Source organism: Spizellomyces punctatus (genome assembly GCF_000182565.1).
Source record: "Spizellomyces punctatus DAOM BR117 chromosome Unknown supercont1.11, whole genome shotgun sequence".
Classification (NCBI taxonomy): Eukaryota; Fungi; Chytridiomycota; class Chytridiomycetes; order Spizellomycetales; family Spizellomycetaceae; genus Spizellomyces; species Spizellomyces punctatus.
The window spans coordinates 476,467-504,466 of NW_015971547.1; the positions used below are offsets into that span (position 1 = coordinate 476,467).

The 28,000-nt window shown below is 47.9% G+C and overlaps 12 protein-coding genes across 14 annotated transcripts; 6 read left to right on the plus strand and 6 right to left on the minus strand.

The window, feature by feature from the left end:
* Nucleotides 1–129: 129 nt before the first annotated feature.
* On the minus strand, nt 130–630 carry SPPG_09359 (uncharacterized protein). The gene has a single exon (XM_016757518.1). It carries the CDS (start codon nt 596–598, stop codon nt 230–232), a length of 369 nt encoding a protein of 122 aa, XP_016606578.1. The 5' UTR covers nt 599–630; the 3' UTR covers nt 130–229.
* A 141-nt stretch (nt 631–771) lies between these two features.
* On the plus strand, nt 772–2,586 carry SPPG_06230 (the record flags this gene model as incomplete). 2 transcript variants are annotated; one of them, XM_016754438.1, is made up of 2 exons in its annotated part: nt 772–859; nt 921–2,586. In XM_016754438.1, exon 2 carries the CDS (start codon nt 921–923, stop codon nt 2,427–2,429), a length of 1,509 nt encoding a protein of 502 aa, XP_016606580.1. In that variant the 5' UTR covers nt 772–859. The 2 variants fall into 2 exon arrangements, with proteins under 2 accessions (XP_016606580.1, XP_016606579.1); XM_016754437.1 differs by having other exon boundaries at nt 837–859; nt 918–2,429.
* Nucleotides 2,404–4,074, minus strand: SPPG_06231 (uncharacterized protein; the record flags this gene model as incomplete). The annotated part of the gene is made up of 5 exons (XM_016754439.1): nt 2,404–2,863; nt 2,930–3,246; nt 3,310–3,540; nt 3,602–3,756; nt 3,815–4,074. 5 exons carry the CDS (start codon nt 4,072–4,074, stop codon nt 2,585–2,587), a joined length of 1,242 nt encoding a protein of 413 aa, XP_016606581.1. The 3' UTR covers nt 2,404–2,584.
* A 4,145-nt stretch (nt 4,075–8,219) lies between these two features.
* Nucleotides 8,220–11,411, minus strand: SPPG_06232 (ATP-dependent protease La). The gene is made up of 7 exons (XM_016754440.1): nt 10,934–11,411; nt 10,733–10,876; nt 10,380–10,675; nt 9,749–10,319; nt 9,479–9,669; nt 8,960–9,404; nt 8,220–8,882 (listed from the first exon to the last, which is right to left on the minus strand). Exons 1-7 carry the CDS (start codon nt 11,346–11,348, stop codon nt 8,344–8,346), a joined length of 2,601 nt encoding a protein of 866 aa, XP_016606582.1. The 5' UTR covers nt 11,349–11,411; the 3' UTR covers nt 8,220–8,343.
* Nucleotides 11,412–11,770: 359 nt separating this feature from the next.
* On the plus strand, nt 11,771–14,314 carry SPPG_06233 (uncharacterized protein; the record flags this gene model as incomplete). Its single annotated transcript, XM_016754441.1, has 7 exons — nt 11,771–11,894; nt 11,965–12,260; nt 12,320–12,908; nt 12,971–13,391; nt 13,461–13,719; nt 13,781–14,161; nt 14,225–14,314. The coding sequence occupies 7 exons, from the start codon at nt 11,771–11,773 to the stop codon at nt 14,312–14,314; spliced, it is 2,160 nt and encodes a 719-aa protein (XP_016606583.1).
* Nucleotides 14,315–14,698: 384 nt separating this feature from the next.
* Nucleotides 14,699–15,893, plus strand: SPPG_06234 (uncharacterized protein; the record flags this gene model as incomplete). The annotated part of the gene is made up of 7 exons (XM_016754442.1): nt 14,699–14,782; nt 14,837–14,900; nt 14,960–14,971; nt 15,040–15,168; nt 15,233–15,570; nt 15,631–15,720; nt 15,786–15,893. The coding sequence occupies 7 exons, from the start codon at nt 14,699–14,701 to the stop codon at nt 15,891–15,893; spliced, it is 825 nt and encodes a 274-aa protein (XP_016606584.1).
* Nucleotides 15,894–16,008: 115 nt separating this feature from the next.
* On the minus strand, nt 16,009–17,271 carry SPPG_06235 (large conductance mechanosensitive channel protein). The gene is made up of 4 exons (XM_016754443.1): nt 16,660–17,271; nt 16,591–16,596; nt 16,459–16,526; nt 16,009–16,397 (listed from the first exon to the last, which is right to left on the minus strand). Exons 1-4 carry the CDS (start codon nt 17,085–17,087, stop codon nt 16,204–16,206), a joined length of 696 nt encoding a protein of 231 aa, XP_016606585.1. The 5' UTR covers nt 17,088–17,271; the 3' UTR covers nt 16,009–16,203.
* Nucleotides 17,272–17,319: 48 nt separating this feature from the next.
* On the plus strand, nt 17,320–19,200 carry SPPG_06236 (CMGC/CDK/CDK5 protein kinase). Its single transcript, XM_016754444.1, has 2 exons — nt 17,320–18,220; nt 18,284–19,200. The coding sequence occupies exons 1-2, from the start codon at nt 17,813–17,815 to the stop codon at nt 19,022–19,024; spliced, it is 1,149 nt and encodes a 382-aa protein (XP_016606586.1). The 5' UTR covers nt 17,320–17,812; the 3' UTR covers nt 19,025–19,200.
* Nucleotides 19,037–23,635, minus strand: SPPG_06237 (uncharacterized protein). The gene is made up of 24 exons (XM_016754445.1): nt 23,439–23,635; nt 23,242–23,383; nt 23,122–23,180; nt 22,942–23,050; nt 22,857–22,869; nt 22,752–22,791; nt 22,640–22,696; nt 22,511–22,563; nt 22,405–22,448; nt 22,317–22,328; nt 22,222–22,254; nt 22,088–22,144; nt 21,931–22,026; nt 21,854–21,875; nt 21,664–21,765; nt 21,559–21,598; nt 21,388–21,497; nt 21,172–21,326; nt 20,070–21,115; nt 19,820–20,002; nt 19,655–19,760; nt 19,556–19,600; nt 19,421–19,497; nt 19,037–19,351 (listed from the first exon to the last, which is right to left on the minus strand). The coding sequence occupies exons 1-24, from the start codon at nt 23,499–23,501 to the stop codon at nt 19,106–19,108; spliced, it is 2,910 nt and encodes a 969-aa protein (XP_016606587.1). The 5' UTR covers nt 23,502–23,635; the 3' UTR covers nt 19,037–19,105.
* A 166-nt stretch (nt 23,636–23,801) lies between these two features.
* Nucleotides 23,802–25,082, plus strand: SPPG_06238 (ribosome biosynthesis protein NSA1). Its single transcript, XM_016754446.1, has 2 exons — nt 23,802–24,185; nt 24,245–25,082. The coding sequence occupies exons 1-2, from the start codon at nt 23,833–23,835 to the stop codon at nt 25,047–25,049; spliced, it is 1,158 nt and encodes a 385-aa protein (XP_016606588.1). The 5' UTR covers nt 23,802–23,832; the 3' UTR covers nt 25,050–25,082.
* On the minus strand, nt 24,629–25,758 carry SPPG_06239 (the record flags this gene model as incomplete). Of its 2 annotated transcripts, XM_016754448.1 has the most annotated exons (3): nt 24,629–24,911; nt 25,070–25,562; nt 25,619–25,661. In XM_016754448.1, 2 exons carry the CDS (start codon nt 25,659–25,661, stop codon nt 25,084–25,086), a joined length of 522 nt encoding a protein of 173 aa, XP_016606590.1. In that variant the 3' UTR covers nt 24,629–24,911; nt 25,070–25,083. The 2 variants fall into 2 exon arrangements, with proteins under 2 accessions (XP_016606590.1, XP_016606589.1); XM_016754447.1 differs by lacking the exon at nt 24,629–24,911 and having other exon boundaries at nt 25,004–25,562; nt 25,619–25,758.
* Nucleotides 25,759–25,800: 42 nt separating this feature from the next.
* On the plus strand, nt 25,801–27,927 carry SPPG_06240 (uncharacterized protein). Its single transcript, XM_016754449.1, has 7 exons — nt 25,801–26,276; nt 26,331–26,511; nt 26,571–26,638; nt 26,718–26,914; nt 26,976–27,096; nt 27,166–27,252; nt 27,309–27,927. Exons 1-7 carry the CDS (start codon nt 26,051–26,053, stop codon nt 27,767–27,769), a joined length of 1,341 nt encoding a protein of 446 aa, XP_016606591.1. The 5' UTR covers nt 25,801–26,050; the 3' UTR covers nt 27,770–27,927.
* The last annotated feature ends 73 nt before the right edge of the window (nt 27,928–28,000 follow it).

Sequence of the window (28,000 nt, forward strand, 5' to 3'; positions counted from 1 at the left end):
TCCAGAATGGATGTAAATCCATTGACCTTTTCGGAGGATGTTATCATGTTAAAAATTAAAGATCTTCGAAAAGGGTCTGATTGCATTATTCTATGAAAAGAATTAGAATAAACAAAAGAGCTATGGCACCCAAGTGCAAGTATTGATATCCCGATCTTGGTCTTTGCCGGGACTATGCAGTGGATGTCATATTCATGTCAAGCATGTCCCACCGGCACCTGCATTGGTGTCATTGATGCAGGCAGTCCAATTTGACTGGCAACTCACAAGCTATCAAAACTGCAGATGGCAAGCGTTTCATCAGTTGCTCTTCCACTAATGCTCTCCTCAAGAGTTTTGCATTATTCCATCTGCTGCTATTGCCAAATGCGACGTGACTCTCTTGACGGTTAGAAAATACAGTGCAATCTTTGATAGCCTCCTGTTTCTGGCAATATGGAAGTCGTCGATAAAACCATTCGAGATCACGGTCTAAATTGGCAATTCGGTCCTGGTCTATCAGATGGCGCGAGATATCTGATGGAAAACCTCGACTGGGGAAGACGTCATTCAGACTGCCTGGAATCCAAACCTTTACAGATCCTGCAACTCGATCCATTCATGCATACTAGTTCCTTCCTGTAGATGCTGTTTGCTTTCTGGTAGTGCAATTGGACCTTTAGCAGAAAACCTCATCGCCTGGCACTGCATTATGTAAGCATTACACGGGGGACGAATACACGTGAACTTCCAACCCCTTGAGCAGACATCGCTTGCCCTTTTGTTTGTCTCGCCGTGATTTCCACTTCCCATTTCCAGTGTAGAGTTTGCATTTAGGGCCTTTTTTTTGCAGGAACATCGTGCACTGAACTGTGGAGAGGTGAGTAAACTTTTCTTGGGCGTATCAACGCAAGAATATACTGACGCAACGTGGGAAGAAGATGTCATCCTACTCGTACTCTCCATACTACTCGCCTTATGCACCAACCTCTGGGCGTTACTCACCCTACAACGCCTACCAACCCTATCCACCGCCTGCGCGCCCAGGTTCATCGGCATCGTCCGGATCCGGTGTCGAAATGATACCCACACAACCGTCGGGGACGCCAACGTCACCATATCTGCATTCGTGTGCAACACCGCCGTTACCCGTTGGTGCACGGTCTGCGTCTGTATCGCCACCTCCAAATATGTACGGTAGTAATCTACATCATGGACAGCATCACGGCCGGTCAGTTAGTTTACCGCGAGGTGTTCGATCTAGATTGGGTTCGCGGGATCAGGATGAGTGGGTGGATCACCGATCACATAGAGAGGAGATGTTGGATGGGCGGTATGAGGATAGGGATGCAAAGGATGTTGGGCTGGGTGTGGTACCACCTCTAGATGAAATGTCTTCGACTTTACCCTTGGCGTCCGATGAGCATGTTCACAAAACAAAGGATCTACTGGAGAAAAACGGCTTGTACACTGACTTGAACCAAACAGAGAGCGAGGCGGATTTTGAATCGAATCCGAATCATCACAACCAACCCGGAGTATCCGACTATCCCAACCCCGGTCGAGACGCAAAGCAAAGCACCGTGTTTCACCATTTCACGCGGGACGACAGCTATACCCCATCCCGTAGTCCCACTCCCACTCCCAAACACTTTTACCGCCCGCCACCCCAAGCACCCGCGTCTCACATTCACCTCTTTCTCTTCTCCACCCTCACATTTATTCTCTTGCACCATTTACCATTCTTTTCTTCGTGGACTCGCACTCTCCGCTTACGACTAGGCTTTTACCCTGCGCTCATCATAACCCTAGCAACCTCGGTAGCAGGTGGCACAATATTCCGGTCAAAACGCACAGCTATAGCAAACTTTTTGGTCAAGTGCCGTGCACACCCCGCCTCCCGCGAATTTGGGGCATTACTGGCAGCAATCACATTAGCGTACATTTGCGCCATCATGGCTCCACTTGCGTTCCGAATGTTGCATTCTCTTGCAACTCGCATCCCGATTTTGGGACCTTTGGGCGTGTACATTGCGTTGATGTGGTGGTGTGTCATGTTTTCGCTTGTTGGTATATGGGCTATGGCATTTTTCGCGTGGGATGTCACAAAAGTCGTGCATGGGGCGGTTGTCAATATTTTCCGATATGTTGTGGCGGCTGATCAGGATATTTCGTCTGCATCTTCGTGTGCATCTTCGTCGGTGGGGGTGTCGACTTTTAGAGTGGTCAATGTGAGTGAATCGGAAGATGAGGATATAAAGGTTTCGGCAAGTGTGTCGGCTTATGTGGCCGCCAGTGAGAGGTTATCGACATGTGCAATTGAGAAGGGGAAGATGGCTGTAGGGAGGTTTGGAAGGGTGGCGGAAGCAGCTGAACCCGCATCAGGCATGTCAACGCCGAGATTGAGTAGGAATTCCTCTTTTACGGATAGGCGGATGGCGATTTATTGATCATGGTGTTAGTGTATTTGTTAATGTATTTTTTGGTATTGGCGGTTTGGTAAACAATATATCTGTCGTTGATATTGGCGACCTATTGACATTCACACCGCCCAACTGTTATCCATGCAAACAACCCACAGTCATGTATAAAAATATACAGATTCCTACGCCCCTTCATCTTTAGCTGTCTCTTCTACCTTTGCTTCACCCGCAGCTTTAGTGTCCAGGGGTACTGCTTCCTGTTTTGCCTCACCAGCGTCTAGCTTAGTCTTTTTAGCATCTCCATTTTGCGTCGCCGCCTCTGGTGCTTTTCGCTTTTTGACAAGGCTAGATATATCTGTGACGGGACCGTCCTCCTTCTTTAACTCTGGGGAAGGAATCAATTCTGTGGCTTCTTCGACCACCTTGTTCACCGCGCTCATCTTCGCGTGGAGTTCTTCGACCTAATCCAAGCAAGACGCCATCAGCAACTCAACACATCTTGGTCATCTTATACATAAAAGACGCACCTTTGCTTCCAGATCCGTTATCATCTCTGTCAGCTCTTTGATCTCTTCACTTTGATCCACGTGAGGGGTTGTCGCAGGTGCCTTGCCCTTACTACTCTGATCCTCAGCTTTAATGGCTTTGAGTTCCTCAAGGCGTTTGCTCATATCCGCCATGGCGCGCTTGACTTCATCCAGGGCTTGGGGGTACTGTCCAGTGCCCTCCAACGTGAGAGCAACGTAGTATCGCGCTTCAGCCAACTCGCGATGACCGATTTCCGGATATCTTTCTCGGATTTCGAGGGTTTTCTTATACTCTTCCAGAGCTTCCCTGGGGCGATCTGTGGTTTTGTGTCGTAGTCAGATAAAGCAATGAAATGTTCGACAAGTGGATTCTTATGTACCTCCTTCAAGGTGATAGTGGCCAATCAACAAATAAACATCAGCTAATCGGCGATTGCTCGCTTCCGAGTCCATTTGCTGGTATGCGGTTGCTGCCACCGTGAGAGCTTCGTATGCAATCTCCATGTCCTCCGCGTCTTCATCAGCTTCTTGTGCTGGGATCTCTTCGACGTTCTCTGCTCCGTCACCTTCAAAGATAAACCGGGAGGCTTTTTCTGCGAGCTCTTTCAATGCTAAGGATTTGCAAGGGTTAATAACGACATTATTTCCACGACCGATAATGATGGGAAATACCAGCAGCTGCCATTTCATCCGGATCCTGAACTTTGTCGTCGACTCCAGACTTTCCAAATACGGAGCTCTTTTCAACAGCCAAGAAGTACAGAGCCCGACCGTAGAGATAAAGGGCGTCGGCGCATTCCGGGGCACCGTCTCCATAGTGTGCAGACCTAAGTGTGCCAACCTTGTGAGATATTAACCAGCGAAACATTCCAAAAAGGTACTTACAGAGCAGACACGGCTCTACTCAACTCCTCAGCAGCATACTCATACTGCTTCTCTATGATGAATTTCTCCCCCGTCTCCAACATTTGAATAGCTTCCTCGATAGAAGGCAAGTCCTCCTGCTCGTCCTCGAAATCTTCGACGGAGCTACCCGCTACCTCAGGCTCTTGTGCATCCATATTTTCGGGCTCAGCGGGAGTATTCTTGGTGGAACTGTTGGTAGCCGATTCTTGAGTGGTTGGCAAAGGTTCTTCAGAGGTCATTGCGTGATGCCAGTATGAAATGGTGGTGAAAACTCACAGAGTGTCCGGACAAGGAGACCCACAGTCTGTGTCTGGCACGTGTGTGGCTTAGCTGTTAGCTAATCCAAACTCGATCATGACCCAAAAATTCCCACGCTCGTCTTCTCGTATTTCCTCCATCATTTTCCTTGTCAGCAACTACGAGTTTGAATCTCGCTCATGGCAATAACCCATGGCATTTTTACTGCTTTTCAAATCGCATTCGTATCAAGAGATGCATTGGAAAATACTTTGTTTTTTTGTTGGATTTTGTATTGCGCAGAGCATGACCGCGTTCATCAATGATTGTAAAGTTTCTTCCTTTTATTTCATCCTTTATTGTAAGAGACAAGCTCTTTTTCTTTATTACAGGCCCTCCCCCTGGCCGGAACCAGAGAACACTCCCACCGAGGTGGATCGTGGGTGCCGCTCCCCCAACGCGGGTCACTCAGTCCTGTTCAACCAAAGAAGACTAGAATACGCGGCAGGAAATAAAGAAGAAGAAGAAGACAAGAAAAACCCGACCTTGCAAACCTGAGATAAAAGCACAAAACACAAAACAAATACCACCTCAAAAACCCAAGCACAAGAAAACCCCACCGCGTAAAGAAGAAGCCGGGGGGAGGCGAGAAAGGTCGTCTTTTATAACCCTGGGGGACTGCGCTGTTTTTTGCAATGCGGAATTCTCGGCGGAAGATAACGTATCCTGCGTACGTCATTCTTCTGAGCACGCCATGAACGCCCAATCATTGTCGCCGCCCAATCATTGTCTTCGTCGTGTTCCCCTCCTGGCGTGCATTCGTTCCCCTTGCACACGCGCGAGCCAATATTATGTAAACGCGCCCATGGTCGAATCATCATATTGCCTTATGGATAATCCAAGGGCTCTATGGATAATCCAATGCATTCGCCAGCAGCTGCTTTCTAGTGTACAACTGAATGGATTGGATGCAGAATACCGTCGCCTCTTGAAGGCAAGCAGTGTGTATCTTTTACCGATTAGCGCCGTGTAAAACGTCATGTATTGCATTTGGGCGTCGGTTCTCATTCTTTGCCTGCCAGTCTCCTCAGACCACAGACCAGGATGTGCAGGATTTCATAGCAGTAATGCGCAGTGCTACGGATGGTCTTTTGCCCAAAGAGCATTTCATGCTATCGCATCCAATCATACATAATTCCTTCCATCAAGACTCGAGTCATTACTTTCAATGCATTGCACCAAAAATGCAAGTGCAATGCATTCGAACATAATCTCTACAGGCCCATCCAGGAAGGTCGTCATTGTCAGACCTAATTAACTGCCTCTATTACGTTGCACGGATAAGGATCCTTTGAAGGGCATGCAATTTGTCCCTTGCCGTCGGGATAACACGGGACACGATGGGCGGCACCTTGACCGCGTGCGCGTTCCATCCAAAGGTCATCTCCTGCTGTCGTCATCATGAATGCATACAAGACAAGGAAGTTTGAAGGAAGATGGATGCACATCGCGCAGTAATCCAAGCAGCTCAAGCATGCAGCCGTATGGCAGCGTCTGGCAGAGTCTGGCACTCAATGTAAATGTATCAATGTTTTTCAACTTATGCCTTCAGCATATCTCCCAACGTTTCGACTTGATAATGACTGGAACATGGGTTTTACTAACTCATCAGCGTCTATCTTCCAATGATATTCCATCATCACACATACAGGTCCTTGAATCTTCCATATCAAGAAGAATGACCAAAGGGGGATACAAAGGCGATGACGCACGCGGATATCGCGTACTCTATCGTCACACAGGACAGATACATCAGAACACAAGTCCCTTCCTTCCATGCTTCTTGTCCAATTATCGCTCTAACTCTGAACGCCCATTGGAGTATGCCAAGAACGCTGCTGCAGGACGGATGGAGGATGCTAGCTCTCAACTCACCACCGTCGTCCTATTCCTTGCTAAAGCCCAGCACTGCATAAAATAATTACACTCTCAAAGTGTCTTTCTACGAATATTTGAAATTCCATCTTCAAATATACATTAAAATGCCCGTTGAAATATACAAAAGGAGAGGGTGGGTCCATGGGACATGGAACACCTCTAAGAAAACTGTGCCGCAGACGCACGCGTAACTAAGCCTCGCGAAAAGTTGACATATCGCCTTGGTCTCCTTCCTTCTTTTTCCTATGAGCCCTTCTGCCCAGGCCCACCGTAGGTTGCATGTCCATCTACTCTTACGGGGTGAACAGCTGCAGTGCTTATTATGCATTATTGGAGATGGATACTCGCATAATTCGTTTAGCGCATGAATTGGACGGACATTGTTTGTTCTTTGCGCTGTTGAACGAGGTGCAGTAGATCCAGAACGTAATGGGTCATGCAGCTGGTGTACAAAAGAACCCTGCAATTTCAATTACTCCATGCGTGGATGGAACGACCAGGTTTACCCCTTGCATGATGACGAGTGTATTTGAAATACCTGACCACATTGACACGCGCGCGCGTTTTTTGTTTTTTTCTTCCGCGATATCCCGAATACCAGCCCCAGCACGCCATCGCAATTAGGCCCCGTTTCTTTTCTTTTTGGAGATTGATGGGGGAGTACTGCGCGAGATGGGGGGGCCTCGGAAAGTCTATAAAAAGGCACCCTCTCGCCCATCTCCCCAACTTGTCTTCACTCGTTTTTTTTCTTCTTCTTCTCATGTTTCTTGTTTTCCTCTGTTCTTGCCTTCCTGTTGCGTGCTTGTCTTTCACTTTTCTTATTTATTTTAGTTCGTTCGTTCGGTCGTCTTTCGTTCGTTCGGTCGGCCGGCTTTCATTCGTTCGGTCTTCCCTCCTTCGTTCGTTCGCGTCTCTCCGTTCACTCGGGCCTCATATTTCCTTCGGTTCGCCTCATATTTCGGTCCGTCGGTCGGTCTTCCTTCGGTTGTGCCTCATATTTCGGTCGTGCCTCATCTCGGTCGGTCGGTCGGTCTTCGGTTGTGCCTCTTATCTCGGACGGTCCTCATATCTCGGTCGCGCCTCATATCTCGGTCGGTCGGTCGGTCTTCCTCCTTCGGTCGGGCGGTCGGTCGGTCGGTTCTCCTCCTTCGGTCGGTCGGGCGGTCGGTCGGTCGGTTCTCCTCCTCCTTCGGTCGGCGCGGCGGGTTTGTACCTTGTTTTCTTTTCCGTTTCGGCGCACCATTTCTTTGCAGGGAACGATAAAGGTGCGTACGTTCGTTTGTGGTTCAAATGCAGCCTGCCACAAGTCTTGCACTTGTGGTTGCCGGTCACAAGCCCGGGTAAATGCAGAGTGGAACCTTTTGCTATTGTACTTGCCTATGGTGTTTTGGTTGTTTGGGTGCGATAAGTCTTTGTGATCTTGTAATAAAGTGCCTATTGTACAGTAGCAGTTCTTGTAATCTTGATATAATAAAATATTAAAATGCCTATTCCAAACGACTTTTTCATGACCAATAAATAAAATAATCTTCCAAATTGTCAAACTTGACAATCCAAATCAAAAACTTGGCGCATATGAGCACTATCTTGAATTTGCAAACATTGTGATGTCGAGCTCAGAAAGCACTAGGCATCAAGCCTGATAGGTCGGTTAATGGAACAAGAGCCGTGTCAACGCACATTGGAGATGTGATACCAGCCAGTGTTTTCGCTGATTCGGGAGGCCCGCCAATCTGTGCACGGACAAATTTCAACACAAAAGTGTTAGAATCCCGTCAGCAAAGAATTGTCCAGCACGCTGCCAAACTGTTTTGATATCTCGTACGTTTCAAAGGAGCTTGGAGCCACTGCTACCGGTTATCGGTTATTGTACGCACGCAAGCTACCCAATACGCTCAACCCAATGACAATACTGCTCGTAGCCTGGGATTATTTCTAGATCTACACTATTATCCACTTCCATATATATAGCTCATCCTCTACCAATGAATATGTCGATGGAATATGCACCGCCAGTGCTGCGTCAAACGTAGGCTTGGTCGTACGCGGATGATGTGGAATAGCATGCTGTCAAATAGAAAGACTTGCAGATGAAAAGGCGTCGGACGTTGTCTGTTCACACCACTTTTTGACCAAAAGATGGTGACGGTGGCCAAACTTCTTACAGAGGTGGAAGAGCTGACAAGGACGATCACACATTGTCCTCCACAGAAAGGTAAGGGTATTTCAAAATAACGACTATTTTCGAACCATAGAACACAAATGAGAAAGAAAATACAAGCAAAAGTTCACACAAACATAAAAAAATATACGCCAGCTATTCTACATCTGCTCTACAATTTGGCCTTAACATAGACCTGCTGCCCAAACGTCCCATCCTCAGACGCAGGGGTACCCAGATTCTTGTTCGTACCTTTCCACCCATCCTCAAAAGCAGCAGCAAGTACCTCATCAACCGTTTTGGCAAACACAAACTCAATATCCTTTCTCACGTTTGCGGGGACCTCTCGCAAATCATTGGCATTTCGAAACGGTATGATGACCCGTCGAATGCCACCACGATGAGCTGCAAGGACTTTTTCCTTGATACCGCCGACGGGGAGTACTTGGCCCCTCAATGTTATTTCGCCTGTCATCGCAGTATGGTCGCGAACAGGTTTTTGGGAAAAGAGGGAGACGAGGGCAGTGACGATAGTGACACCGGCGCTAGGACCATCTTTGGGAATCGCACCGGCGGGGAGATGGATGTGGACATCGAGACCTTCAAGGACATTCGAGGTTGAGACTTTGGCGAGACCTAGGCGGGTGGCGTTTGCGCGGACCCAAGTTAGACCCAATTGAGCGGATTCCTTGATCACGTCACCCAGTTTGCCTGTCGTTTCGGAGACAAAGCAAAGTCAATAAATCTGTCTTACATTATGACCAAGTCACAAATGGAAAGGAACCTACCGGTTAGATGAAGCACCCCCTTCCCAGCCATCTGCGTCGCCTCAATAAATAACAATCCACCGGACCCACTGGCTGTCCAAGCCAATCCAGTCACAACACCCGGTATCGAGGCCCGTTCCGCAACTTCATCATCAAATCTCTCTGGTCCAAGAATCTTCTCCAGCTTTTCTGGTGTCACGTTCCCATTGAACGCATCAGGGGTAGTCTTTTCCTTTGCATCCGCATACTCCACGGCCATCGCTCGACAAACCGCTCCAATTTCCCGCTCCAAGTTACGGACACCGGCTTCACGGGTGTACCCCGTGGCAATCTTCATGAGGACATTCTCCTCAATCCGAATTTCGTCAGGTTCAATTCCGTGAGCTTTGATTTGCTTTGGCAAAAGGTGCCGTTTTGCAATGTGAAGTTTCTCATCAAATGTGTATCCAGGAATGCGTATCACTTCCTATTAAACGTTGCAATTATGTCAGTTTCTGGTACCAAATCATCACATCTAATTTCAATTTGCTGTATCCTCACCATACGATCGAACAGCGGACCCGGAATCGTATCTGCATCGTTTGCGGTGGCAATGAAAAGGACATTGGAAAGATCAAAGGGAACGTTGAGGTAATGATCGGTGAAAGTTGAATTCTGCTCTGGATCCAAAACTTCGAGCAATGCTGAGGAAGGGTCCCCACGGGCGTCATGGCCCAGCTTATCTATCTCGTCTGCGAAAGGCAAACAGCAAGGTGAGTCCAGAAGAATACCAAAGTTTGGACTTATATAAACGATGCAAAAAGCACATACCGAGTAGGATTACTGGATTATTCACACCACATCTTCGAAGTCCCTGAATGATCCGCCCAGGAAGCGCACCAATATAAGTTCGCCTATGTCCACGGATCTCGGCTTCATCCCTCACGCCCCCCAGAGAAATACGATGGAATTTACGTCCCAAGGCATTCGCCAAAGATTTGCCCAGACTCGTTTTCCCAACTCCTGGAGGCCCAAGGAAGCACAAAATTGGTCCCTTGAGATCTTGCTTAAGTTTCCGGACAGCAAGGTACTCGAGAATACGGGTTTTGACCTTCTCCAACCCAAAATGATCTTCATCCAATTGACTTCGGGCCCGCGCAATGTCCATCACGTCCTCAGTTTGCTTCTCCCACGGGAGTTCGGACAGCCATTCTAGATAGGTACGAACGACCTGATACTCTGCCATACTCGGATGCATCCGCTTCAGACGGCGAAGTTCACGTTCAGCGGCTTTGGTTGCTTCTTCTGGCAGTTTTGCTTCGGAGATCCGTTTTGTGAGGTCTGCCACGTCGTCCTCCTCCTGGTCATCTGACTCTCCCAATTCCTTTTTGATCGCATCAAGCTAGTGCACAAATTGAGCTATTTACCACATTTGCGTAAAGATTTTGATGCGGAAATTTACCTGTTGACGGAGGTAAAACTCCCGTTGCTTTTTCCCTAATTTACTCTCCACGGTGGATTGTAGCTTTTGAGATATCTTTAGGACTTGTATCTGTCGCGTGAGCAGCTCCAAGGTACGGGTAATCCGCGTCTTCACATCAATGGTCTCCAAAATTTGCAGTTTTTCCTCCATGCTCACATCGATCATACTGGCGAACAAGTCAGCCAGCTGACCTGGTGGCGTTGAGTCGAGCATTTGCCTGAGTTGGTTGAGTACTGTTGGTGGAAGCTGTAGTTGGGAAAGAACATTGGCTAGTTCTTGATTCAAAAAGTTAGCACAACTGCGCAAATTCTATTCGGGAGGGACAAACTAACCATGTCCACTTGTGCGCAGGTTCAGAATGATTGCTTGCAGCTCTGTGTCCTCTTTATCAATCTCCATCTCCATATGGATGCTTATAGCAGCTTCGAAATATGGAACAGTTTTTACAAACTTTTCAATTTTGAATCGCGCAATCCCTGCAAATCAGAGTCAAAACTAAGGCTATTAAGAGGTACCACTAGCAGGAAACCAACCTTCCAATGTCACAGCATATGTAGCGCGAGAGAGTCTAGCCTCATTAGGACTATTCTTTTTAAATGCCACAATGCGGGCAGCAACACCCCATGAAAAGAGCTCGCTTTGGTCTATAGGTTTCCGGCCATCGTCCTGCTCGACGGTACGTGGCTTTCCCAAGCGGGATACAGAAGAGGTCGGTGTAGATGTACCGTTACTTGATTGATCATCCTTGGCAATAGGTTTGATGGGAACGCAGCCGACAATGATGCTCTGGTTTTTCGCATATTGGAGCCATAGCTGGTCCATCAGATGCGTCGTGTCTCTCCTCCCAATTTGCAGGCGAAGCACGATTCCGGGCAGGAGGACCCGGTTATTGCGTGTCGGGATGATGGGAAGAACCCGCGGGATTTCTGGCGCTTTGGAAGGAGCCATCGGCAACAAAAGTTGAAATGAAATCTACTCAAACTGCAATGCAACAGCAATTTAAAGTTCGCCTTGAAGCACTTTGTCATCTCGTTCCGTTGGCTAAGCCCCCAATAAGATCTTCCAGTCACATGTCAATCTGCCCCATGTGACATTTGGGGCGGATGAAATCGCTGCCGGATTCAACTCGTTGCGTCTTTCCGTTTTGTTGAATTTACGCCATTTCAACCCCCCATCCGCCAACGGTTTCCTGTGCAAACAAGGCACGCACAAGTACCTCCTACGCAATCTCCAGTGACAGGTAGGTTGGCGGGTGTAGAACGTCTACTTTGACAATTGTGCTTGTAACAAAAAGAGATCACGGACTGAACATTGGACTACCGTTTTTCATCTAGCACCATTCCATATATTCCTCTTGTTCGCCCACCACCATGCACGCATTTGCAAATAAACCTGGGAACCTTAATGTTCCATACTATGACCCAGAGTCGCTGATGAAGTTCAAGCAGCAGGCGGTGGAGCTACCTGGAACTCGAAAGGATGATACAGAGACTGGTGTGTTTCTACACGTTGACAGCACATTGTGTGCATCAGTGTGTTCTAATACACAAGTATGGTCTCATAGGAATCTTCCGGTCCGCCTTGTCCCCTGGAGAACTCGTCAAGGATTACCCCGGTATCAAAACTGTCTACGATCTTCTTGAGCAGGGTATCAAGACCAACCCGAACGGTCCTCTACTTGGACATCGTCGGGTGATCGGCCGGGACAAGACTGGAGCATTGCAATGGAGCGGCTATACGTGGGAAACGTACAAAAAGGTTGGTGAGCGGCGCCTCAACCTTGGTGCCGGTTTGCAGCAGATCTACACCGATGTCGTTGGTGGCGACGCTGAGGACAAGTACAACATTGGTATCTACTCGGTAAGTACCTGCAAAGTCAGTTGATGCTTTGCAACCAGCAACTGAGATTTGGGAATCAGATCAACCGCCCAGAATGGCTCATCACAAGTTGGGCAGCGGATGCGTACGCGCTTGCCACCGTTGCTCTCTACGATACGCTCGGTCCCGAGACCACAGAGTTCATCCTGAATCACGCTGATGTCCCGATTGTCGTGACCTCCATCGACAAGGTGCCTATCTTGCTAAAGCTGTCGGAGCAGATCCCGACCCTCAAGGCGATCGTTGTCATGGAGTCTTTGACACCTGGTGCCACGAACGGGCCATCTGCGTACAGCGTCCTCAAGCAATGGGCCACAGAAAAGGAGATTGCCTTGTATGAGTTTAATGAGGTGGAAGAGTTGGGTAAACAGAACCCCGTTCCTTTGCGATTGCCCGTTCCAGATGACATTTGGTGCATTTGCTACACGTCGGGAACAACCGGAAACCCCAAGGGTGCACTGTTGACACACGCCAATGCAGTTGCCGTCCAGCGCGCTACCGAAATGACAATTCCTATGTGGAAGGATGATATCCATTGTAGTTACCTCCCGCTGGCGCACGTGTTTGAAAAGGTGGTCATCAACTCGGTTGTTGTCAAGGGAGCCGCCATTGGCTTTTTCCGGGGTGATGGTACGTAGTCTTTTTTTTTGCATCTTTGTCAGGTACTGGTCCTTACTGGAACATTTGATTAGTTACACTGTTGATGGACGATTTCACCACCTTGAAGCCCACTACCTTCCCCTCGGTTCCTCGTCTTCTCAACCGTATTTACGATAAAATCAACCAGGGAGCCCTAGAGTCTGGCTCCGCGGTGAAGGCAGGCCTTTTCCGCATGGCACTCAACTCCAAGCTTGAGGGTTTGAAACAGGGCTCACTAACGCACCCTGTTTGGGACCGCCTGGTTTTCAATAAGGTGAAGGCGGTAATGGGTGGAAAAATGCGCTTCATCTTGTCTGGATCTGCTCCCCTTAGCAAGGATGTTATGGCTTTCTTGAGGGCCGCTTTTGGATTCCAAATCTCCGAAGGCTACGGTCAGACCGAGTCCACTGCTGGTTGTGGTGTCACCTGGCCTGGGGATTACACTGTGGGCCACGTGGGCCCGCCAATTGCTTGGTGAGTGTCGCATCGTCATCTACGCAGGGTGTATGAGATGATCCTCATGATGCTTTCGATTTAATGCAGCCAAGAAGTTAAGCTTGTTTCGGTCCCGGAGATGAACTACAATGCAAACGACAACAAAGGAGAAATCTGGATCCGTGGACACAACGTCTTCAAAGGTTACCACAAGGACCCTGAGAAGACTGCGGAGACTATCACTGAAGACGGCTGGCTTAAGACTGGTGATATCGGTTCCATTGACGAAAAGGGAAGAATCTACATTATCGATCGTAAGAAGAACATTTTCAAGTTGGCACAAGGAGAGTACATTGCCCCGGAGAAGGTGAGAAGTACTTGACGCTAAGGTTTGACCATGACGACCCTGCTTACACAGGTTCAATTAGATTGAAAACACGTACATTAAGAGTAACTTTGTTGCTCAGATGTATGTCCACGGTGACAGTTTGCAGAGCGAACTCGTCGGTGTGGTGGTCCCCGACCCCGAGTACAGCACTCAATGGGCCAAAGACCATGGTCTCCTCCCCGCCAACACCCCGGCCGGCGTACCACTTAACCCTGCGCAACCTCCCCAACCCCACATGGTGGAACTCTGCAAAAACCCCAAATTCCGTAAAGCCGTTCAAGCAGATCTTGACAGTTTTGGAAAAGCCGATAAACTTCGCGGTTTCGAATTTGTCAAGGCAATTCATCTGGAACCCGAAGTGTGGAGTGTGGACAACAACATGATGACACCGACTTTCAAGTTGAAGCGAAATGAAGCTGCGGTATGTATATCCAGCATTGTCAAAGATTGGTGAATGTTGCTGACGTTTATTTCTTGGTTATAGGATAAGTACAGGCCAATCATTGACGCATTGTACGAGGAAGTAGCAGCGGCCAAAGAAGCCCCGGTAGAAGCACCTAAGGCAAAGCTTTGAAGAGTGTATTTATGTTTTGTGGACAGGCAGTGCGCTATTGTTTACAGGCGGCTTGTTGTAGAAAGTCCCTAGATTCTTGATCCTGGTGAAAGATTTGTTTTTTTTTTTTTGCATACAGTTTGGTGTGAACGTGAAGTAATTATCGATATATGCTGCTGGAACGTGGTTGGTATTTGCATAATTGGGAAATGCCCCGTTGAGAGAATCAGCAGAAAGTGAAGCCCGTAATTACTCGAAACATCGAATTGTGCGCCCGCTGTCACCGAGACGCAAACCCATTTCATTCCTCCAATTGCGCAGGCAAACAGTGTGACCATTTAAACCACTGGAAGTTGCTTATCACAAGTCGATCAAATCCAGAGTCCTCAGCATATTCTACAAACGATGAGGCATTTGCAATCTTGTGAAATCAGCAAGTCTTCCATACAAAAAACTCCTCCGAATCCCGCACACTTTCCAGACTTGCACGTAAGAAAACAACACAGTCCTATCCCTCGGCCCTTCCTGATCTTGTCGGAATAGTTCGTTTACAGCCCAAGCCATGACGGGGTTGACCACAACCTTCTCATTCTCTTCCACGGACTTGGTATGTCATTCCCATTCACAATGACCCTTTCCTACCATTGCTCACACAGTTGTGCTTAGGAGATACACCAGGTACCAACTCCTAACGAGATGACTATATATGCAGAATTCAACAAGTGACCACTATGCTGGGAATGCAGAGAACTTTATAAACTTTGGAAAAAAGATGCGACTGCCCCAAACGTCCCTGTTGGCCATAAAAGGGCCTTGTCCGATACCGTATCATGAAGGGACTGGATGGGCTCCCGCATTTGATGCCGAGGGAAATGGTGCGGTTCAGTCTTTGAGTACGAATATATGGGTGGATAACTGACAACAGATTATCATGGACAGAGCGACCCCATTCTTCTGCTGTCGTGCAAGAGGCCGTCAAGACAACTCGCAACCTCCTCGTTAACCTTCTCAACAAAGCCATCTTGGCCAGTCCAGAAGCTCCTGACCGCTGGCCAGCAGAAAACATCTTTTTGTTTGGGTTTTCTCAAGGAGGAGTTTGTGCGATTGATCTAGCCCTTTTCGGGACCATCAGGCTAGGCGGTGCAGTTAGTGTCAGTGGATGGCCAAGTGAAGCCTTGTACAGCGGGAAGCTACCAGAGGTGAACAAGGGTGTGAAATTGCTGATAACGCAAGGACTGAACGATGACGTTATTGGCCATAATGAGTGGAAAAAGAGGGTCAGTGCTGCCAATTGATTTACTGTCGTTTGTAACAAGGTAGTAATAGTGGGCATGAAGATGACGTTTCTCAAGAGAGTGATACCACAAGACGGCAAGCTCGAGGTCCATGAGATCCCAGGCAAGGGACATACAATGCCGAATTCTGCGGTATGGAAAAGATCGGTTGTGAATTTTTGTCAAAGGATGCAAAGCCTGATACTTTTGCTCCGCAGGTGGAGATGAGGGCAATTATGGCGTTCTTTGGAGCGAATCTATCATTACGGAGTTTAGCATTGGAGGCGATGTCGGATGTATATGAGGTGAAGATGCAGCCTGAGTAGCGGTGGGCATCTTAGCTTCGCTATGCAGGTGCATGAGGCATATCTGGGATGGCTGGTTGGCGGATCTGGCCAACTGGTTTCCATTGCACTGCATCACCAAAAAGTAAATTGCACATATAAGGATAGATACTTGCGTTTGTTATTGTAAATCTACATGTAAAATATCATTCATTTTTACATTCCACTTTCTAAAACATGTAACTAGAAATTATCTAACCAAAGAAACTTTAGCTAAATACAAAAAAACAAACGTCCCAAAAAGAAAATACACAGCCAAAAAGCAATCTAGATTTATACAGATCGGCGTAAATCACCGCCATTTCTTTGCGCCGTTTTTGTCGACGATGAGAAGAGCGGGTTCAGGTTGAGAAGTTTCCGAAGGAGGATCAAGGTCCGATGTACACATGGGGCAACGTGTAGCTTTGATGGGAACGTCTTTGCAGCAGAATGGGCACTCCTTGGTCTTGACATCGGGCTTCTTGCGACGGAACGCAGCAGCATAGACTGATTGAGACATGAGAGTTAGTCAAAAATGTCTGTAAAGATTGTGCACGGCGCTGCTTACTTTTAACAATGAAGAAAATGATGACCGAGATGATCAAAAAGTTGATTACGCTCTGAACAAAGTTACCCCTAAAATTTAGGATCGGTAAGGGTACGATCGCGATCAGGATCAACAAGGATCAGTATTGCTTACCAGTTCCTAAAGAGAGCAGCAGCGTTAATAAAGGATTCAGGAGTAGCGCATGTAATACTATGTGCTTACCATGTTACTGCGCCCGCTTTTTGAGCTTCAGCGGTCGTCTTCCAAAAGTCCTGACAAAAGGAGCGGGGAGGATAGTCCGGAAAGAAAGGCTGGCTTGCGTTAACAGCTTTGGGACAACGCAGGATCAAAAAGTTGTTGGCCAAGTTGGCCGACGTTGCCAACGAAATGAAGGGCGTGAAAATGTCTTGCACAAGCGAGGTAACGATCGCTGTGAAAGCCGCTCCCATAACGATACCGACCGCGAGGTCAACCACGTTACCCCGGTTCAAGAACTCTTTAAAGTTGTCCAGGACACCGCCGACAGCTTTGACGCCCTTCATGGCACCGCTTCCCACTTGGTCTGCAAACTTGTTCACGCCCTTCTTTTCAACTTTGGGAGAGCCCATTGGGTAGGCCTCGATATCCATGTCTCGCTGTCTTCCTGACATTTTGCTGTCTCTCGTTAAACTCGTCCGCCAACTACAATCGCAAACAGATCCCGGGCGATTGCAACGCAAGGTCCTCCCTTTTTATTTTCCGTCCCAGTTGCAAAAACCATCTTCTTTCTGAAACGCGTTGGCCGTCGGAGGTTGTGTAATCTCGTGACTTTTGTGTAGGTAAGCATATTCCGCGCCAAAATCCAACGATCGATCCACCGCCGAACCATTTGACATGCTCAACTTTTCTTGCGATGCTTTGGTGGTGGTCTTTCTGCTTCCGTTGGGTGGGATGGCTGTTCTTTAAGTGCTTTGATTGACGTTCCAACTATAAGTGTTGATCGATACGTTTTAACACGTTGCATGAACGTTGTGGGTGTGCTGATCTCGCCATGGCCAGAAGGATTCTATCAACGTGACTGTGCCGCCGCATCACGCCCCCAGCCTCCGCGTCCGACAAGCGTCTTCTGGACTGCGATAATAACCTCAAAAGTTGACAATTTCCCCCTCCATTGTTGTTTGGACATTTTGTTGCAACCCGGCATTGGTCAGGCATCTACACTGTCGTCCGAGCAGATACTTTGGGGTCTGCCAGCGGTTTCAGCAATCCATTGTCGGCACGTTTGGCGACTTGCAGCGAAAACGGTCACCAACAGCCACAACAACAGTAGCTTGTCAGTGATACAATTACCTCTTGCTCCCCACACTTCAACAGCGTACGCCCTATCACATCAACCATGTCCTCAATGGAGCGCTACATTCGTTTGGAAAAGCTTGGAGAAGGAACTTATGCCACTGTGTACAAGGGCAAAAACCGCAACGACGGTTCCATCGTTGCTCTGAAGGAAATTCATCTCGATAATGAAGAAGGTGCACCATCCACAGCTATACGGGAAATATCGTTAATGAAAGAACTGCGACATCCAAATATCGTCCGTCTCCACGATGTCATTCACACTGAAAAGACATTGACGCTGGTGTTTGAGTACATGGACCAGGATTTGAAAAAGTATATGGATTCATTGGGAACGGGTGGAATGATTCAGCCGCATATGGCCAAATGGTTCATGTATCAGTTGTTGAAGGGGATAGCCTTTTGTCATGATAACCGCGTGCTGCATAGAGATTTGAAACCACAGAACCTGGTATGTAGAATTTTCATCGCCCACGCAAACAATCAACCAGGATCATTAACAATATGCACATAGCTCATCAATTCCAAAGGCGAGCTAAAACTTGGCGATTTTGGTCTTGCTCGTGCATTTGGTATCCCCGTCAACACCTTCTCCAACGAAGTCGTAACCCTCTGGTACCGCGCCCCCGACGTCCTCCTCGGATCCCGCAACTACTCCACTTCCATTGACATTTGGTCGGCAGGCTGTATCATGGCCGAAATGTACTCGGGAAAACCGCTCTTTCCAGGTAAAACAAACGAAGACCAACTCTACAAAATCTTTAAACTCCTCGGAACACCGACGGATGAGATTTGGCCACGAGTATCAGAGCTACCCGAGTACAAACCAAACTGGCCGATATATCAGGGACAAGTCCTCTCATCGAAAATACCTAACATGGACTGGATGGGATACGATCTATTGAGCAAAATGCTGGTTTATGAGCCAACTCGAAGAATAAGCGCCAAGGACGCTTTGAACCACGTTTACTTCCACGACTTTTTGCAGGCTCAGTACGGTCAGCCTGTTGCTTCCCCTCAGTTCTTGGCGGCTGGTATGCCTACGCCGATGATGACACCCGCCATGATGCAAGGCATGCCTGCCATGCCCGTACAGGGCATGCCACCCGTGGGAGTACCTGTAAATTTAGCTGGAGTACAGGCAGTTGGACCGAATGGCGCGGTATTGACTGCGAATAACATGGGTATGCCGGGTATGGGTGGCGTAGGGGGAGTCAATGGGTTGGGAGGTATGGGTGGGAATTACTTATCATGATAATACATATCATTTTGTCTGTTTGTCAACATTATCTATTAGCGATCATGATATATTGCTGATGCTGATGATTAAAGATATCTAACTAAAACTTGTAAAAGACCATTCAGACTGATTTCCCTCTCTACTAGTTCCATTAACCCTCATGGTAACGTCCTCATTTCTCCTGATTTCCCATGTTCCAAAGTAATGTCGGTTGGTCCGAATGGTGATGACCTTGACAAAGCGGTTGAACGTGACAGTTCGTAAGCGCGCAAAGGACCCGGACGGTATTGTCGAGACTGCTGCCAGGAAGGCATCCAATGAATCGATACTTTGGCCGTTAATCTACAAATGTCATACAGATTACATCCATAGCTTGAGCAAGAATAGAGCAGCTTCCAGGCAGATCTTTACCTCCGTTACCCATGTGAGTGGATGCAAATTGTAAAGCTGAGAGGGTGACCCATCATATACAACCGAGCATAAAACCCCTGAAATCCCCGAAATGAATACCAAACATGTCCACAGCACAGATCTCATCAAACTTACCATTCGGCACATCCTTTAATTGCTGATAAACAGCCTTATGTGGCACTAGAGATCGAGAGTCAGTGAGGATCTCAGTCTTACGTTTATACAACCACCTACTCTGAAAAATTGCTCCCGACCATCCGACGATCCTCTCAGTTCCAGTAGCGTCCAAAAGCGACAAGGGAACCGAAATATTCGCTTCGTTTCCTTCGCGCAGTACGGTCTTTTACGAGGCTTATTAATGCCACACAACATGATAAGACGCGTCATCCAAACACCTACCAGTTCCAGTGTGTCTCGTCCGACGTGGTCCATAATGTCCATAAACTTGGTCGCAGGTTGGCCGTCCACAGCAAGGATCAAATCGCCTTCTTTCAACAATTTGGACGCATCCGTGCCCGATGTCAACCGGCGCACGACCAACACATTTCGCCGACTGAGGTGTGATCCTTCGATGCGTTTTACCTACAAGATACATGTGTCAAAACCCAACCTATTCGGCTTCCATCATGATCAATTGAACGATACTGACCCATTCATCACTCAAGCCGAGTATTCTCGCATGAGCAATTTGCGCATACGTCAATTCTACCTCCAGCCCTTTCAATACTGGTCTGTCGCCACGCCTCAACTGCTCAATGACAGGTAATGCCACCTCAATGGGCAGTCCCAAATAAAACTCATTTCGACTTTTAGCGGCATGCTTCGTATATGCTGCATATAGCGCCTGGACATGCCCTTGCGAATCAGTCAGCACGCCGCCCTGTGAGACAGGATTCTCCAGTTCGATCCCCTCAACGTTCATGGCGCGATAAGCAGGTGGAATGGGTTCATTAACGTAGAATTGGCGTACGTTTGTAACAACCGTTTTGCGAACAATAGGCTGGTAGGATTTTGTGAGAGCGATCAGGAAAACCGGGTCGCCTTGATTCAGCGGCTTATTTGAGATAGTGGCTTCCTGGACAAACGTTTGACCCAGCAGTTCCACCCCGTATTGAACGATAGCATAGTTGTACACTTGGTGAAGGTAGACCAGTCGTCCTGGGACGATGATCGAGTTCGCAAATGTTAATAAGATATCGCCCACAGAGGTCGGTATGGCGTGCTTGTCCACAATGACAAGTCCTTTGGTCGAATCGATGACCAAACCGATTCCATTATGAACTTGATGGATTACGCCATCAATTCGGAAAGGCAGATGAAATTCTACATGCACCAGTGCAGGTACTACGGCGCGAGCTGGTCCCAAGCTTTCATCCAATCTAATATGCGACGCAGTATGGGGTTTAAAAACCGCCTCGCCAATACAGGGTGGCAGGGGGGCATAATCCCATACACCGGTTTTGTCGTTCCGGGTCGCCATATTAAAGGGATGCCAGCGTCGGTCAACCTGTACCAAGGCCAACTTCTCCTTATTGATATCGCTCAGGTGATAGTGTCTGATCGGGACTCGCTCATTATTCTTCAAGCTGCTCATGACCTCAACAAACCGGTCGATTGTAGGCGTAGGGACATTGTTCAGCGCTGTGATGACGCATCTCCTTTGTATTCCAGCCAGATGCAACATATAGCCAGCACCTAACAATAGTAAATAAATGACTACTCCCCTGGGCAGAAGAGAGTGCTAGACTCACCAGCAACGAATACACCTCCAACGGGCACCATAAAACTTCGTGCTATTTGGTATGATAGGTTATTCAAGATCCCTCCACCGACTTCGACAAACCGATCCGGGGTAATACTATGGAGGTCTTGAACGCGTAGCACAATGTCCTTCACCTCAAGCCCTCTATGATACCACCACAATCGTCAAATCGGGAACATCCCATCAAAGTTACGACACTGCCCACCTTTGCACAAGCAGATGAATCTCTTCATTAACACTCGAGTCCAAAATCTCCTCGAGAGGAACAAACGAAATCAGAGACTGGCCATTGACCTTCAGTAAAATATCGCCCGCCTGCATTGTGCCCTGCTTAGTGACATATTTTCAAGGTCATGACAGCGCATATCACACAGACCTCCAGTCGACCATCCGCGGGCCCTTTTGGCACGACCTGACTAGAAGATGGTATGTTAAGCATAACAGATTCCGTGATAATAATGACCACCAGTTGCAGACATACCTGACTGTCAGCATACCAGTGCTCTCAGGGAACATATCACGCACAGTGGCTTCTTTGGGAGCATCAAGGCCCAGTCGCTTGACTTCATCGTACGGAGTGAATCTTTTCAGTTAAGAAAAAAAAAAGAGAGAAGTAAATCCTTTTACATCTGATCACCTACGTTCCCATCCATTCAATCAGAAGGGCTTACTTGAAAACTGTCTGAACCGTTCCTGATGCCACAATGAGCACACCCAGCCAAATTCCAAAAGATCATTTTGCTCTTACCTCTAGGAATTGGTTGACCTTGCTGAATCAATTTCAATACGCGAACGACTCTATCCAGTGGTAAGAAGAAGCTTGAAGCGCTCAAAGTAGCTCCCCCTACAACAAAGACTGTTGGTCGACATGGTAGCGCAGGAGTGTGGAATTCACGGGTCATTACCTGCATTCAGTGCAATGGCATTTCCTTCAACATTGATAACTGGTGATCCGGAGCTGCCTAAAATGCAATCGTTTATCTGATCAGCAAAATACTGACTTTCAATCTCCTCGTCATCATCACGATCGCGCACTCACCTCCCGACGTCATAGACGCCGCTTGGTAATAGACTAAGAAGGGGCTCGCGTGAGCCAATGCGTAAAAAGCGATAGCAAAAGGTGATCCAACCCACAGGTGTTCCAATCTGCACGCATCCAAATCAGTTGGATCTCAATCAATAACCGACGAGATTGGGTACGCGATCAAAGAGCCCAACCAACCGTTAAATCTCCCTGCCCCGTAGTACGGTGCTTTTCGATCTAGTCTGTTCACGATGGATAGCTTAGATGCTAGTGATCTATAGGAGTAAAGTTGCAAACAACGTACCTCGCTAATGTCCCGCTTAATATGCTTAGTCTCTCTCCAGAGTCGTTGCCGACCTAAACGGTCAAAGCAAGTACATAGATCAGTGACCTTAATGAAACACAGCAAGTCAACGGCATGCCTCGGCATTACCACACGTATATCAATGCCAACGCGAGCTTGCTCGGGTGCCAGCGGAATCTCGACGATCTGTAACAAATCATTAAGTTTTGGGAAGAGAAGCGACCTTTTACCGTAGACGCACCTTCATGTACTTCACAGTGGAAGCATCAAATTGGAAGAAGCTACAAGAAGTGCATAAGCGACTAGTCATTCTGTGTCTCTCGTCTTCCATAGATGACAGCATTACCCAAAGTCATGGACTGTAGACGGGAAGAAAGAATTGTCAAATTTAACCAGACAAATAGTCACCGTAATCCATGCAGCACACCTACCCGGATCACGATATATCGGAGTCAATTGTATTTCTTCCTTTGATTCATTTAAAATCGCTTCGGCCAAGATAGGCCCCGGTTGTACCACATGTCGGTTGGTCAAGACAATCTGCCACATAGGAGTGTAAGAAAGGCATAAGCCAGTGTCCCCTTCGTACTATATCCACGCAGTGGCCGCACCCCTCTCGTCTTATCAACAATGAATCCACTTGCTTGAGATGCACGCTGATATTCCGTATCTATCGATAGATAAGAGACCTTCAATAATGCGAACAATAAAGGAGGCAGACGATAACTTACCAAAGTTCCGCACGCTTATAAACCGAATGCTGACAATGGCGGGAATGACATTCTTTAATGTTTGCTCCCACTGCGAGCTGTTCGCTGTATGTCGGGAGTCGTAAAGCTCTGAGAGCTGGTCCGGTGGTGGTACCGTTCCCACCTATTGGCAAGGTCGACATGATGAAAAGCTACAGACGGCACAGATGTTAAAATACCTCTTCGTCGTCAGGTCTGATAAGCCCTCCGCCGTTGCCCTCATCTTGCGCGTCGACCTCCATTTTATGCACGGTGGTTATCGCAAGAATACGGATCGTTCAGCGTACGGCCTTTATCCAAAAAAACGATGGCAATTCTATCGGTAAACGTAAACGAGCGTGGCAAAAACACTTTGGAAAACCGGACGCGATTGCCTCGATCATCATGTCTTACTCAAGATTGCCCCAACCGCATCCATGCATTCCACTCACAATCCACCCAAGTTTAACCATCATTATATCACGTGTGATATTTGTTGCCATGGCATTTCATGACAAAGCGTTTGAATTGTTTTTGTTCGTCCTTCTCCGCTCGCGGTGGAATTGGGCTTGCCATTTTGTTGACGGCACAACCATGCGCTACATTACCAGCGATGAAGTAGGTCTTATTAAAATCACCTCCATACCCCGATCCACACCCACCCCTAAAAAACCACGGACAAACGCATCCACACCATCCATCCCTCCACCCCGCACCCTAGGGACAATTGACAGAGAAGCTGAGATCCAGTTCATATGTTTTGCATCATCCCAACAAACGGTACTCGTAGCCCGCAAAAATGGCGTAGCAGAATACTGGGACATTGAAGCAGGTTCCATTGTTAGACATCACAAGGTGTTTGAACAAGAGGTGGATGAGCAGGGAAAAGTTGTGTTAAACAAGCATCGCAAGGGGGAGCATTTTGTGGGTGTTGCCGATGTCGATGGGTAAGCTAGAGAGTATCTTGAGCTCTGTTTGGATTTGTTTTGATCTTTCTCGACGTTAGGACATTGGTTGCCTGCACAGATCGGGGAAATCTTCACGTCATGCCTCCCCCGACGGGCTCACCCGCCTTTCCACCGGGAACCTACAATCTGAAGCGGACACTACTTTTTCGGGCACAAGTGCATTCATCTAACCCTCACCTCCTGGCAACAGGGGGAGACGAACAAGATTTAACACTGTGGGATCTCTCAACACTCGCAAACCCCCCAACACCAAAATGGACGGCCAAAAATGTTGCAAACGATTACCTGGACATGCGTGTACCGATCTGGATAACGAATCTTGCATTCGTGTCTGCTACGCGCATTATAACGATTTCTGCCCATTCTCATTTGAGACTGTACGATACCACTGTTGCACGTCGGCCCATTATCAATATCACGGTGGGCGAGTCTCCTCTCAAAAGCCTTGGTTTTTACGAAAACGGAAACAGCATCCAAACCATTGTATCCGATACAACCGGGCATCTTCTCGACTACACCCTGGACCCGCACACAAAAACAGCCAAGCTGGTTGGAAAGTTCCCAGTGTCGCCAGGAGCCATCACAAGCATCAGCGCATCAAAAGATTCGGTAGTAGTGGTAGGATTGGATCGGTTCGTCAGGGTGTATGATCAAGAACGAAAGTTGGCGCGAAAAGTGTATTTGAAGCAGCGGTTAACGGGACTGCTGGTGGATGAGGTGGAGGAGGAGGTGGAAGAGGCCGAAGAGGAGGAGAAGGGGGAGGAGGATGTGTGGGCAGAAATGGATCGTGTTGGGGAAAAAGAGGAAAAAGCACCGACTAAAAAGCTGAAACGAAAGAAATAAAAGAAATCTCTATTTATTACCTCTTTATAAAATCTCACAGCTCCTCCACCTCAAACGGGTGCACCATCTTTACAGTCTCTGCTTGTCCTTCCCTCCTCTCTAGAGTATCCTCCTTATCAGAAATCCCAACGTCCATTACCTCCACTGTCTCCTTCTTGATTCGAGAGCGATTTAGGAGCCCTCGGACACCTATACTTGGTTCAGATGGGTCGTCTGTAAAGGCTGCTTTGGAGCGGGGTGGTCCGTCGGGGGATTGGTCAAGTGCGTTTGTTGATCCATGTGTTGAGCGGGTGGTGGGTTGTAATGGTGGCTCCACCTTTGATGACTCCAAGATTGGTGCATCAATATGCTCATCGAAGTCTTCGTCAACCACCAAATGTTCATCTGTCATCGTGAGCTCTGCCTTGACCACCTGATTATCATCAACCGGCACATCAACTATTTTCATTTCACTTTTTGTCTCTTTTTCATTGCCTTGTTTTTCCTGCACTGGGTGAACACTCTCCTTGGATCCTACGGAAACAAATCATTATTTACAATCAAATGGTATCGCGACACAAAACACTCACCTCTTGAGCCCAGACATGGACACAGTTTATGCAAAAATGACATTATGGGCGGGCTCGTCTGTGGTTATCGGACGTGCTTTGCTGCGGGCGGACATTCGGTCGCGTGGTAAGCCTCGCTTACGTAATGCACACTCTCGTTTAAGTGTTGCAGTCATTATTTCAAAGTTGTTACTTTGTGAATGTGGACAAACGGATGAAAGGAAGTGGGTGCTTTATGGGTTGTATGGGTCGACAAAGAAAAAGCTTTGCAAAAAACCAGTTTGTTGGCCGTTCGTCGTCGACGTTTCGCTTAACAAAAAGGTCACGACGCGAGGCTAAACGGGCTTGTGTGCAGGCGGAACATCTTTTACCCCCTGGGGTGTTCAACGTTTGTCGGAGTGCACCGAACACCGTTTTATCTCTTTAGGCTCCTCCTCTGCTATCCCGTCGACCATGCACCCGACAGCCTACCTCACAGTCTTGGCGTCCATGTGGCTCATTGGCGCCCAACTCTTTGGTCTCATATGCATCTACTATAGTTTCTTTCCTCCGAGTATCCAGCACCCAATTGCAAAATGGGGGTTGATGAGCTCTGGACTGATGTTTCAAGAGGTGACGGGGGCGGTGATTTTGGGGAATTGGTGGCTGGTGGTCGCGGCGTGGTGGTTGGGGGTATTTGGTAAGTCGGAGCGAGTACCCTGGGCCTTGAGTATGTGTTCACCTGTCGCCGTAGATACGACCTTGGGGAAACTCTCTATATCCCTTGTCACTATGTCAATGTTGGTATTGTCGGCTATCTTTTGTCATGGGTATATTACATCTCGTATCGCAGTCGTCAAAGAGGTCCAAAGAATGGAAATCGAACTACAGTCTTCTGCGTCGCGGTTGGGTGTGTTTGATAGCGTGCCCATCAGGTACGGATTCCGCATCTCATAATGTAACAGTGACATTATTGACCGAGTTTTTGTGGTAGTCTTCCATTTTTCCTTCAGAGCGTGATACCGTATTGGCGACCTTGGGACGTGATGGAACACCGTGATAGTACGTTATTTATTTTCTCAATATACAATATGACCGTCATGCACCATAAGTGCCTGCCTCTAACATAACTTTCCCATAGTAACGTACGTCACGGACGAAGAGTTGCGACAATTTGGACGCAGCTCGGAACGCCAGCTCCAACTCGACGTTCTTCACCGGACGTCCGGACCCGCGAAGCGTCCCGTATTAATTTACATCCATGGCGGAGCATGGCAATTTGGTGATAAAAGGATGCTTACGATGCCTGTGTGCTGGTATATGGCATCGCATAATTGGGTGTGTGCTCATCCCGGTTACGTGATTTTGCGCCCATTTGTGACATTCATGTTTTCTGCAGGTGGTGGTAAATATCAACTATAGACTCAGCCCTGGCGTTCTATACCCGGATCACTTGATTGATGCCAAGAGGGCCTTGCGATGGGTACGGGAGAATATTCATAAATATGGTGGTGATCCAGGTAAGCGGGTCTCTGCCTGTTTTTCAACGTTGTTGATGGGTCGAATGTGCTGACACTTTGATAAAACAGATTTTGTGGCAGTCAGTGGAGGTTCTGCTGGTGGACACATTGCAAGCATGATGGCACTTACTCAGAACAATCCAGCATTCCAGCCGGGTACGTGCATACGTGGGTTATCCGGTCCCTCTCCTTTCGTTGACCAGGAACCAAAGGTTTTGAAAGCACCGATACGTCCCTATCGGCCTGCGTTGGCTACTACCCCGTGGTGGACATGACTGGACAAAGCGGCTACGCTCACCGCAACGCTAACGAATGGTTCGCCCGTGCCATATGCGGTCTTCCCAGCTTCGCAACCAGTAAATCATGGCTCAAGGACAACGCCTGTCCAATTTCTGCGGCTGCCACTGCAGAGTCCATCCCTCCTTTCCTGGTCCTTCAGGGCGGCAATGATGAATTGGTACCCACAGGCTCTGTACGGCATTTTGTGAATGTATTGCGAAAAAGGGAAGGTGCGTTGGTGTATTACGTCGAGTTGCCAAGAGCGCATCATGCTTTTGATGCGTTTTCGAGTCCGAGAGCGAATGTGGCGAACTGGGCAGTTGCAGAGTTTTTGAATGCTGTTCATGCGAGGTGGGTAGATGGTGCGGGGAAGCGGCCGGCAGTGAGTAATTAGTGGCGGGCGTGATTGGGTGGGTAACTGGATAAGTAGCCCATCTTTCTGTTTTCATTTCTATGATGGACATGTAGTGTGGTCCTAGTTATTGCATCAAGTTTCCTACACATAAAATAGACTCGATTATTGCAGCAATATATATCCTCGTTGGAACTAGTGCTACTGCCTGAATACCTCAACACACCGCAAAGTGGATCAACAAACGCCCTATGACTAGTCCAACTGTTCATC

Coding starts and splice junctions, on each gene's coding strand:
- SPPG_06236 (XM_016754444.1), top strand. CDS start 17,813: ATGTCCTCAATGGAGCGCTACATTCGTTTGGAAAAGCTTGGAGAAGGA. Junction 18,221..18,283: donor ATTTGAAACCACAGAACCTG/GTATGTAGAATT, acceptor ATATGCACATAG/CTCATCAATTCCAAAGGCGA.
- SPPG_06232 (XM_016754440.1), bottom strand. CDS start 11,348: ATGGCTCCTTCCAAAGCGCCAGAAATCCCGCGGGTTCTTCCCATCATC. Junction 10,676..10,732: donor CCTGCGCACAAGTGGACATG/GTTAGTTTGTCC, acceptor TTTTGAATCAAG/AACTAGCCAATGTTCTTTCC. Junction 9,670..9,748: donor TAATCCAGTAATCCTACTCG/GTATGTGCTTTT, acceptor TGCCTTTCGCAG/ACGAGATAGATAAGCTGGGC.
- SPPG_06237 (XM_016754445.1), bottom strand. CDS start 23,501: ATGGAGGTCGACGCGCAAGATGAGGGCAACGGCGGAGGGCTTATCAGA. Junction 23,384..23,438: donor TCAGACCTGACGACGAAGAG/GTATTTTAACAT, acceptor CCTTGCCAATAG/GTGGGAACGGTACCACCACC. Junction 23,051..23,121: donor TTGTTGATAAGACGAGAGGG/GTGCGGCCACTG, acceptor CCTATGTGGCAG/ATTGTCTTGACCAACCGACA.
- SPPG_09359 (XM_016757518.1), bottom strand. CDS start 598: ATGGATCGAGTTGCAGGATCTGTAAAGGTTTGGATTCCAGGCAGTCTG.
- SPPG_06235 (XM_016754443.1), bottom strand. CDS start 17,087: ATGTCAGGAAGACAGCGAGACATGGATATCGAGGCCTACCCAATGGGC. Junction 16,398..16,458: donor CATTTTCTTCATTGTTAAAA/GTAAGCAGCGCC, acceptor TGTCTCAATCAG/TCTATGCTGCTGCGTTCCGT.
- SPPG_06240 (XM_016754449.1), top strand. CDS start 26,051: ATGCACCCGACAGCCTACCTCACAGTCTTGGCGTCCATGTGGCTCATT. Junction 26,277..26,330: donor GTGGTGGTTGGGGGTATTTG/GTAAGTCGGAGC, acceptor CTGTCGCCGTAG/ATACGACCTTGGGGAAACTC. Junction 26,639..26,717: donor CGTGATGGAACACCGTGATA/GTACGTTATTTA, acceptor ACTTTCCCATAG/TAACGTACGTCACGGACGAA.
- SPPG_06238 (XM_016754446.1), top strand. CDS start 23,833: ATGCGCTACATTACCAGCGATGAAGTAGGTCTTATTAAAATCACCTCC. Junction 24,186..24,244: donor GGTGTTGCCGATGTCGATGG/GTAAGCTAGAGA, acceptor TCTCGACGTTAG/GACATTGGTTGCCTGCACAG.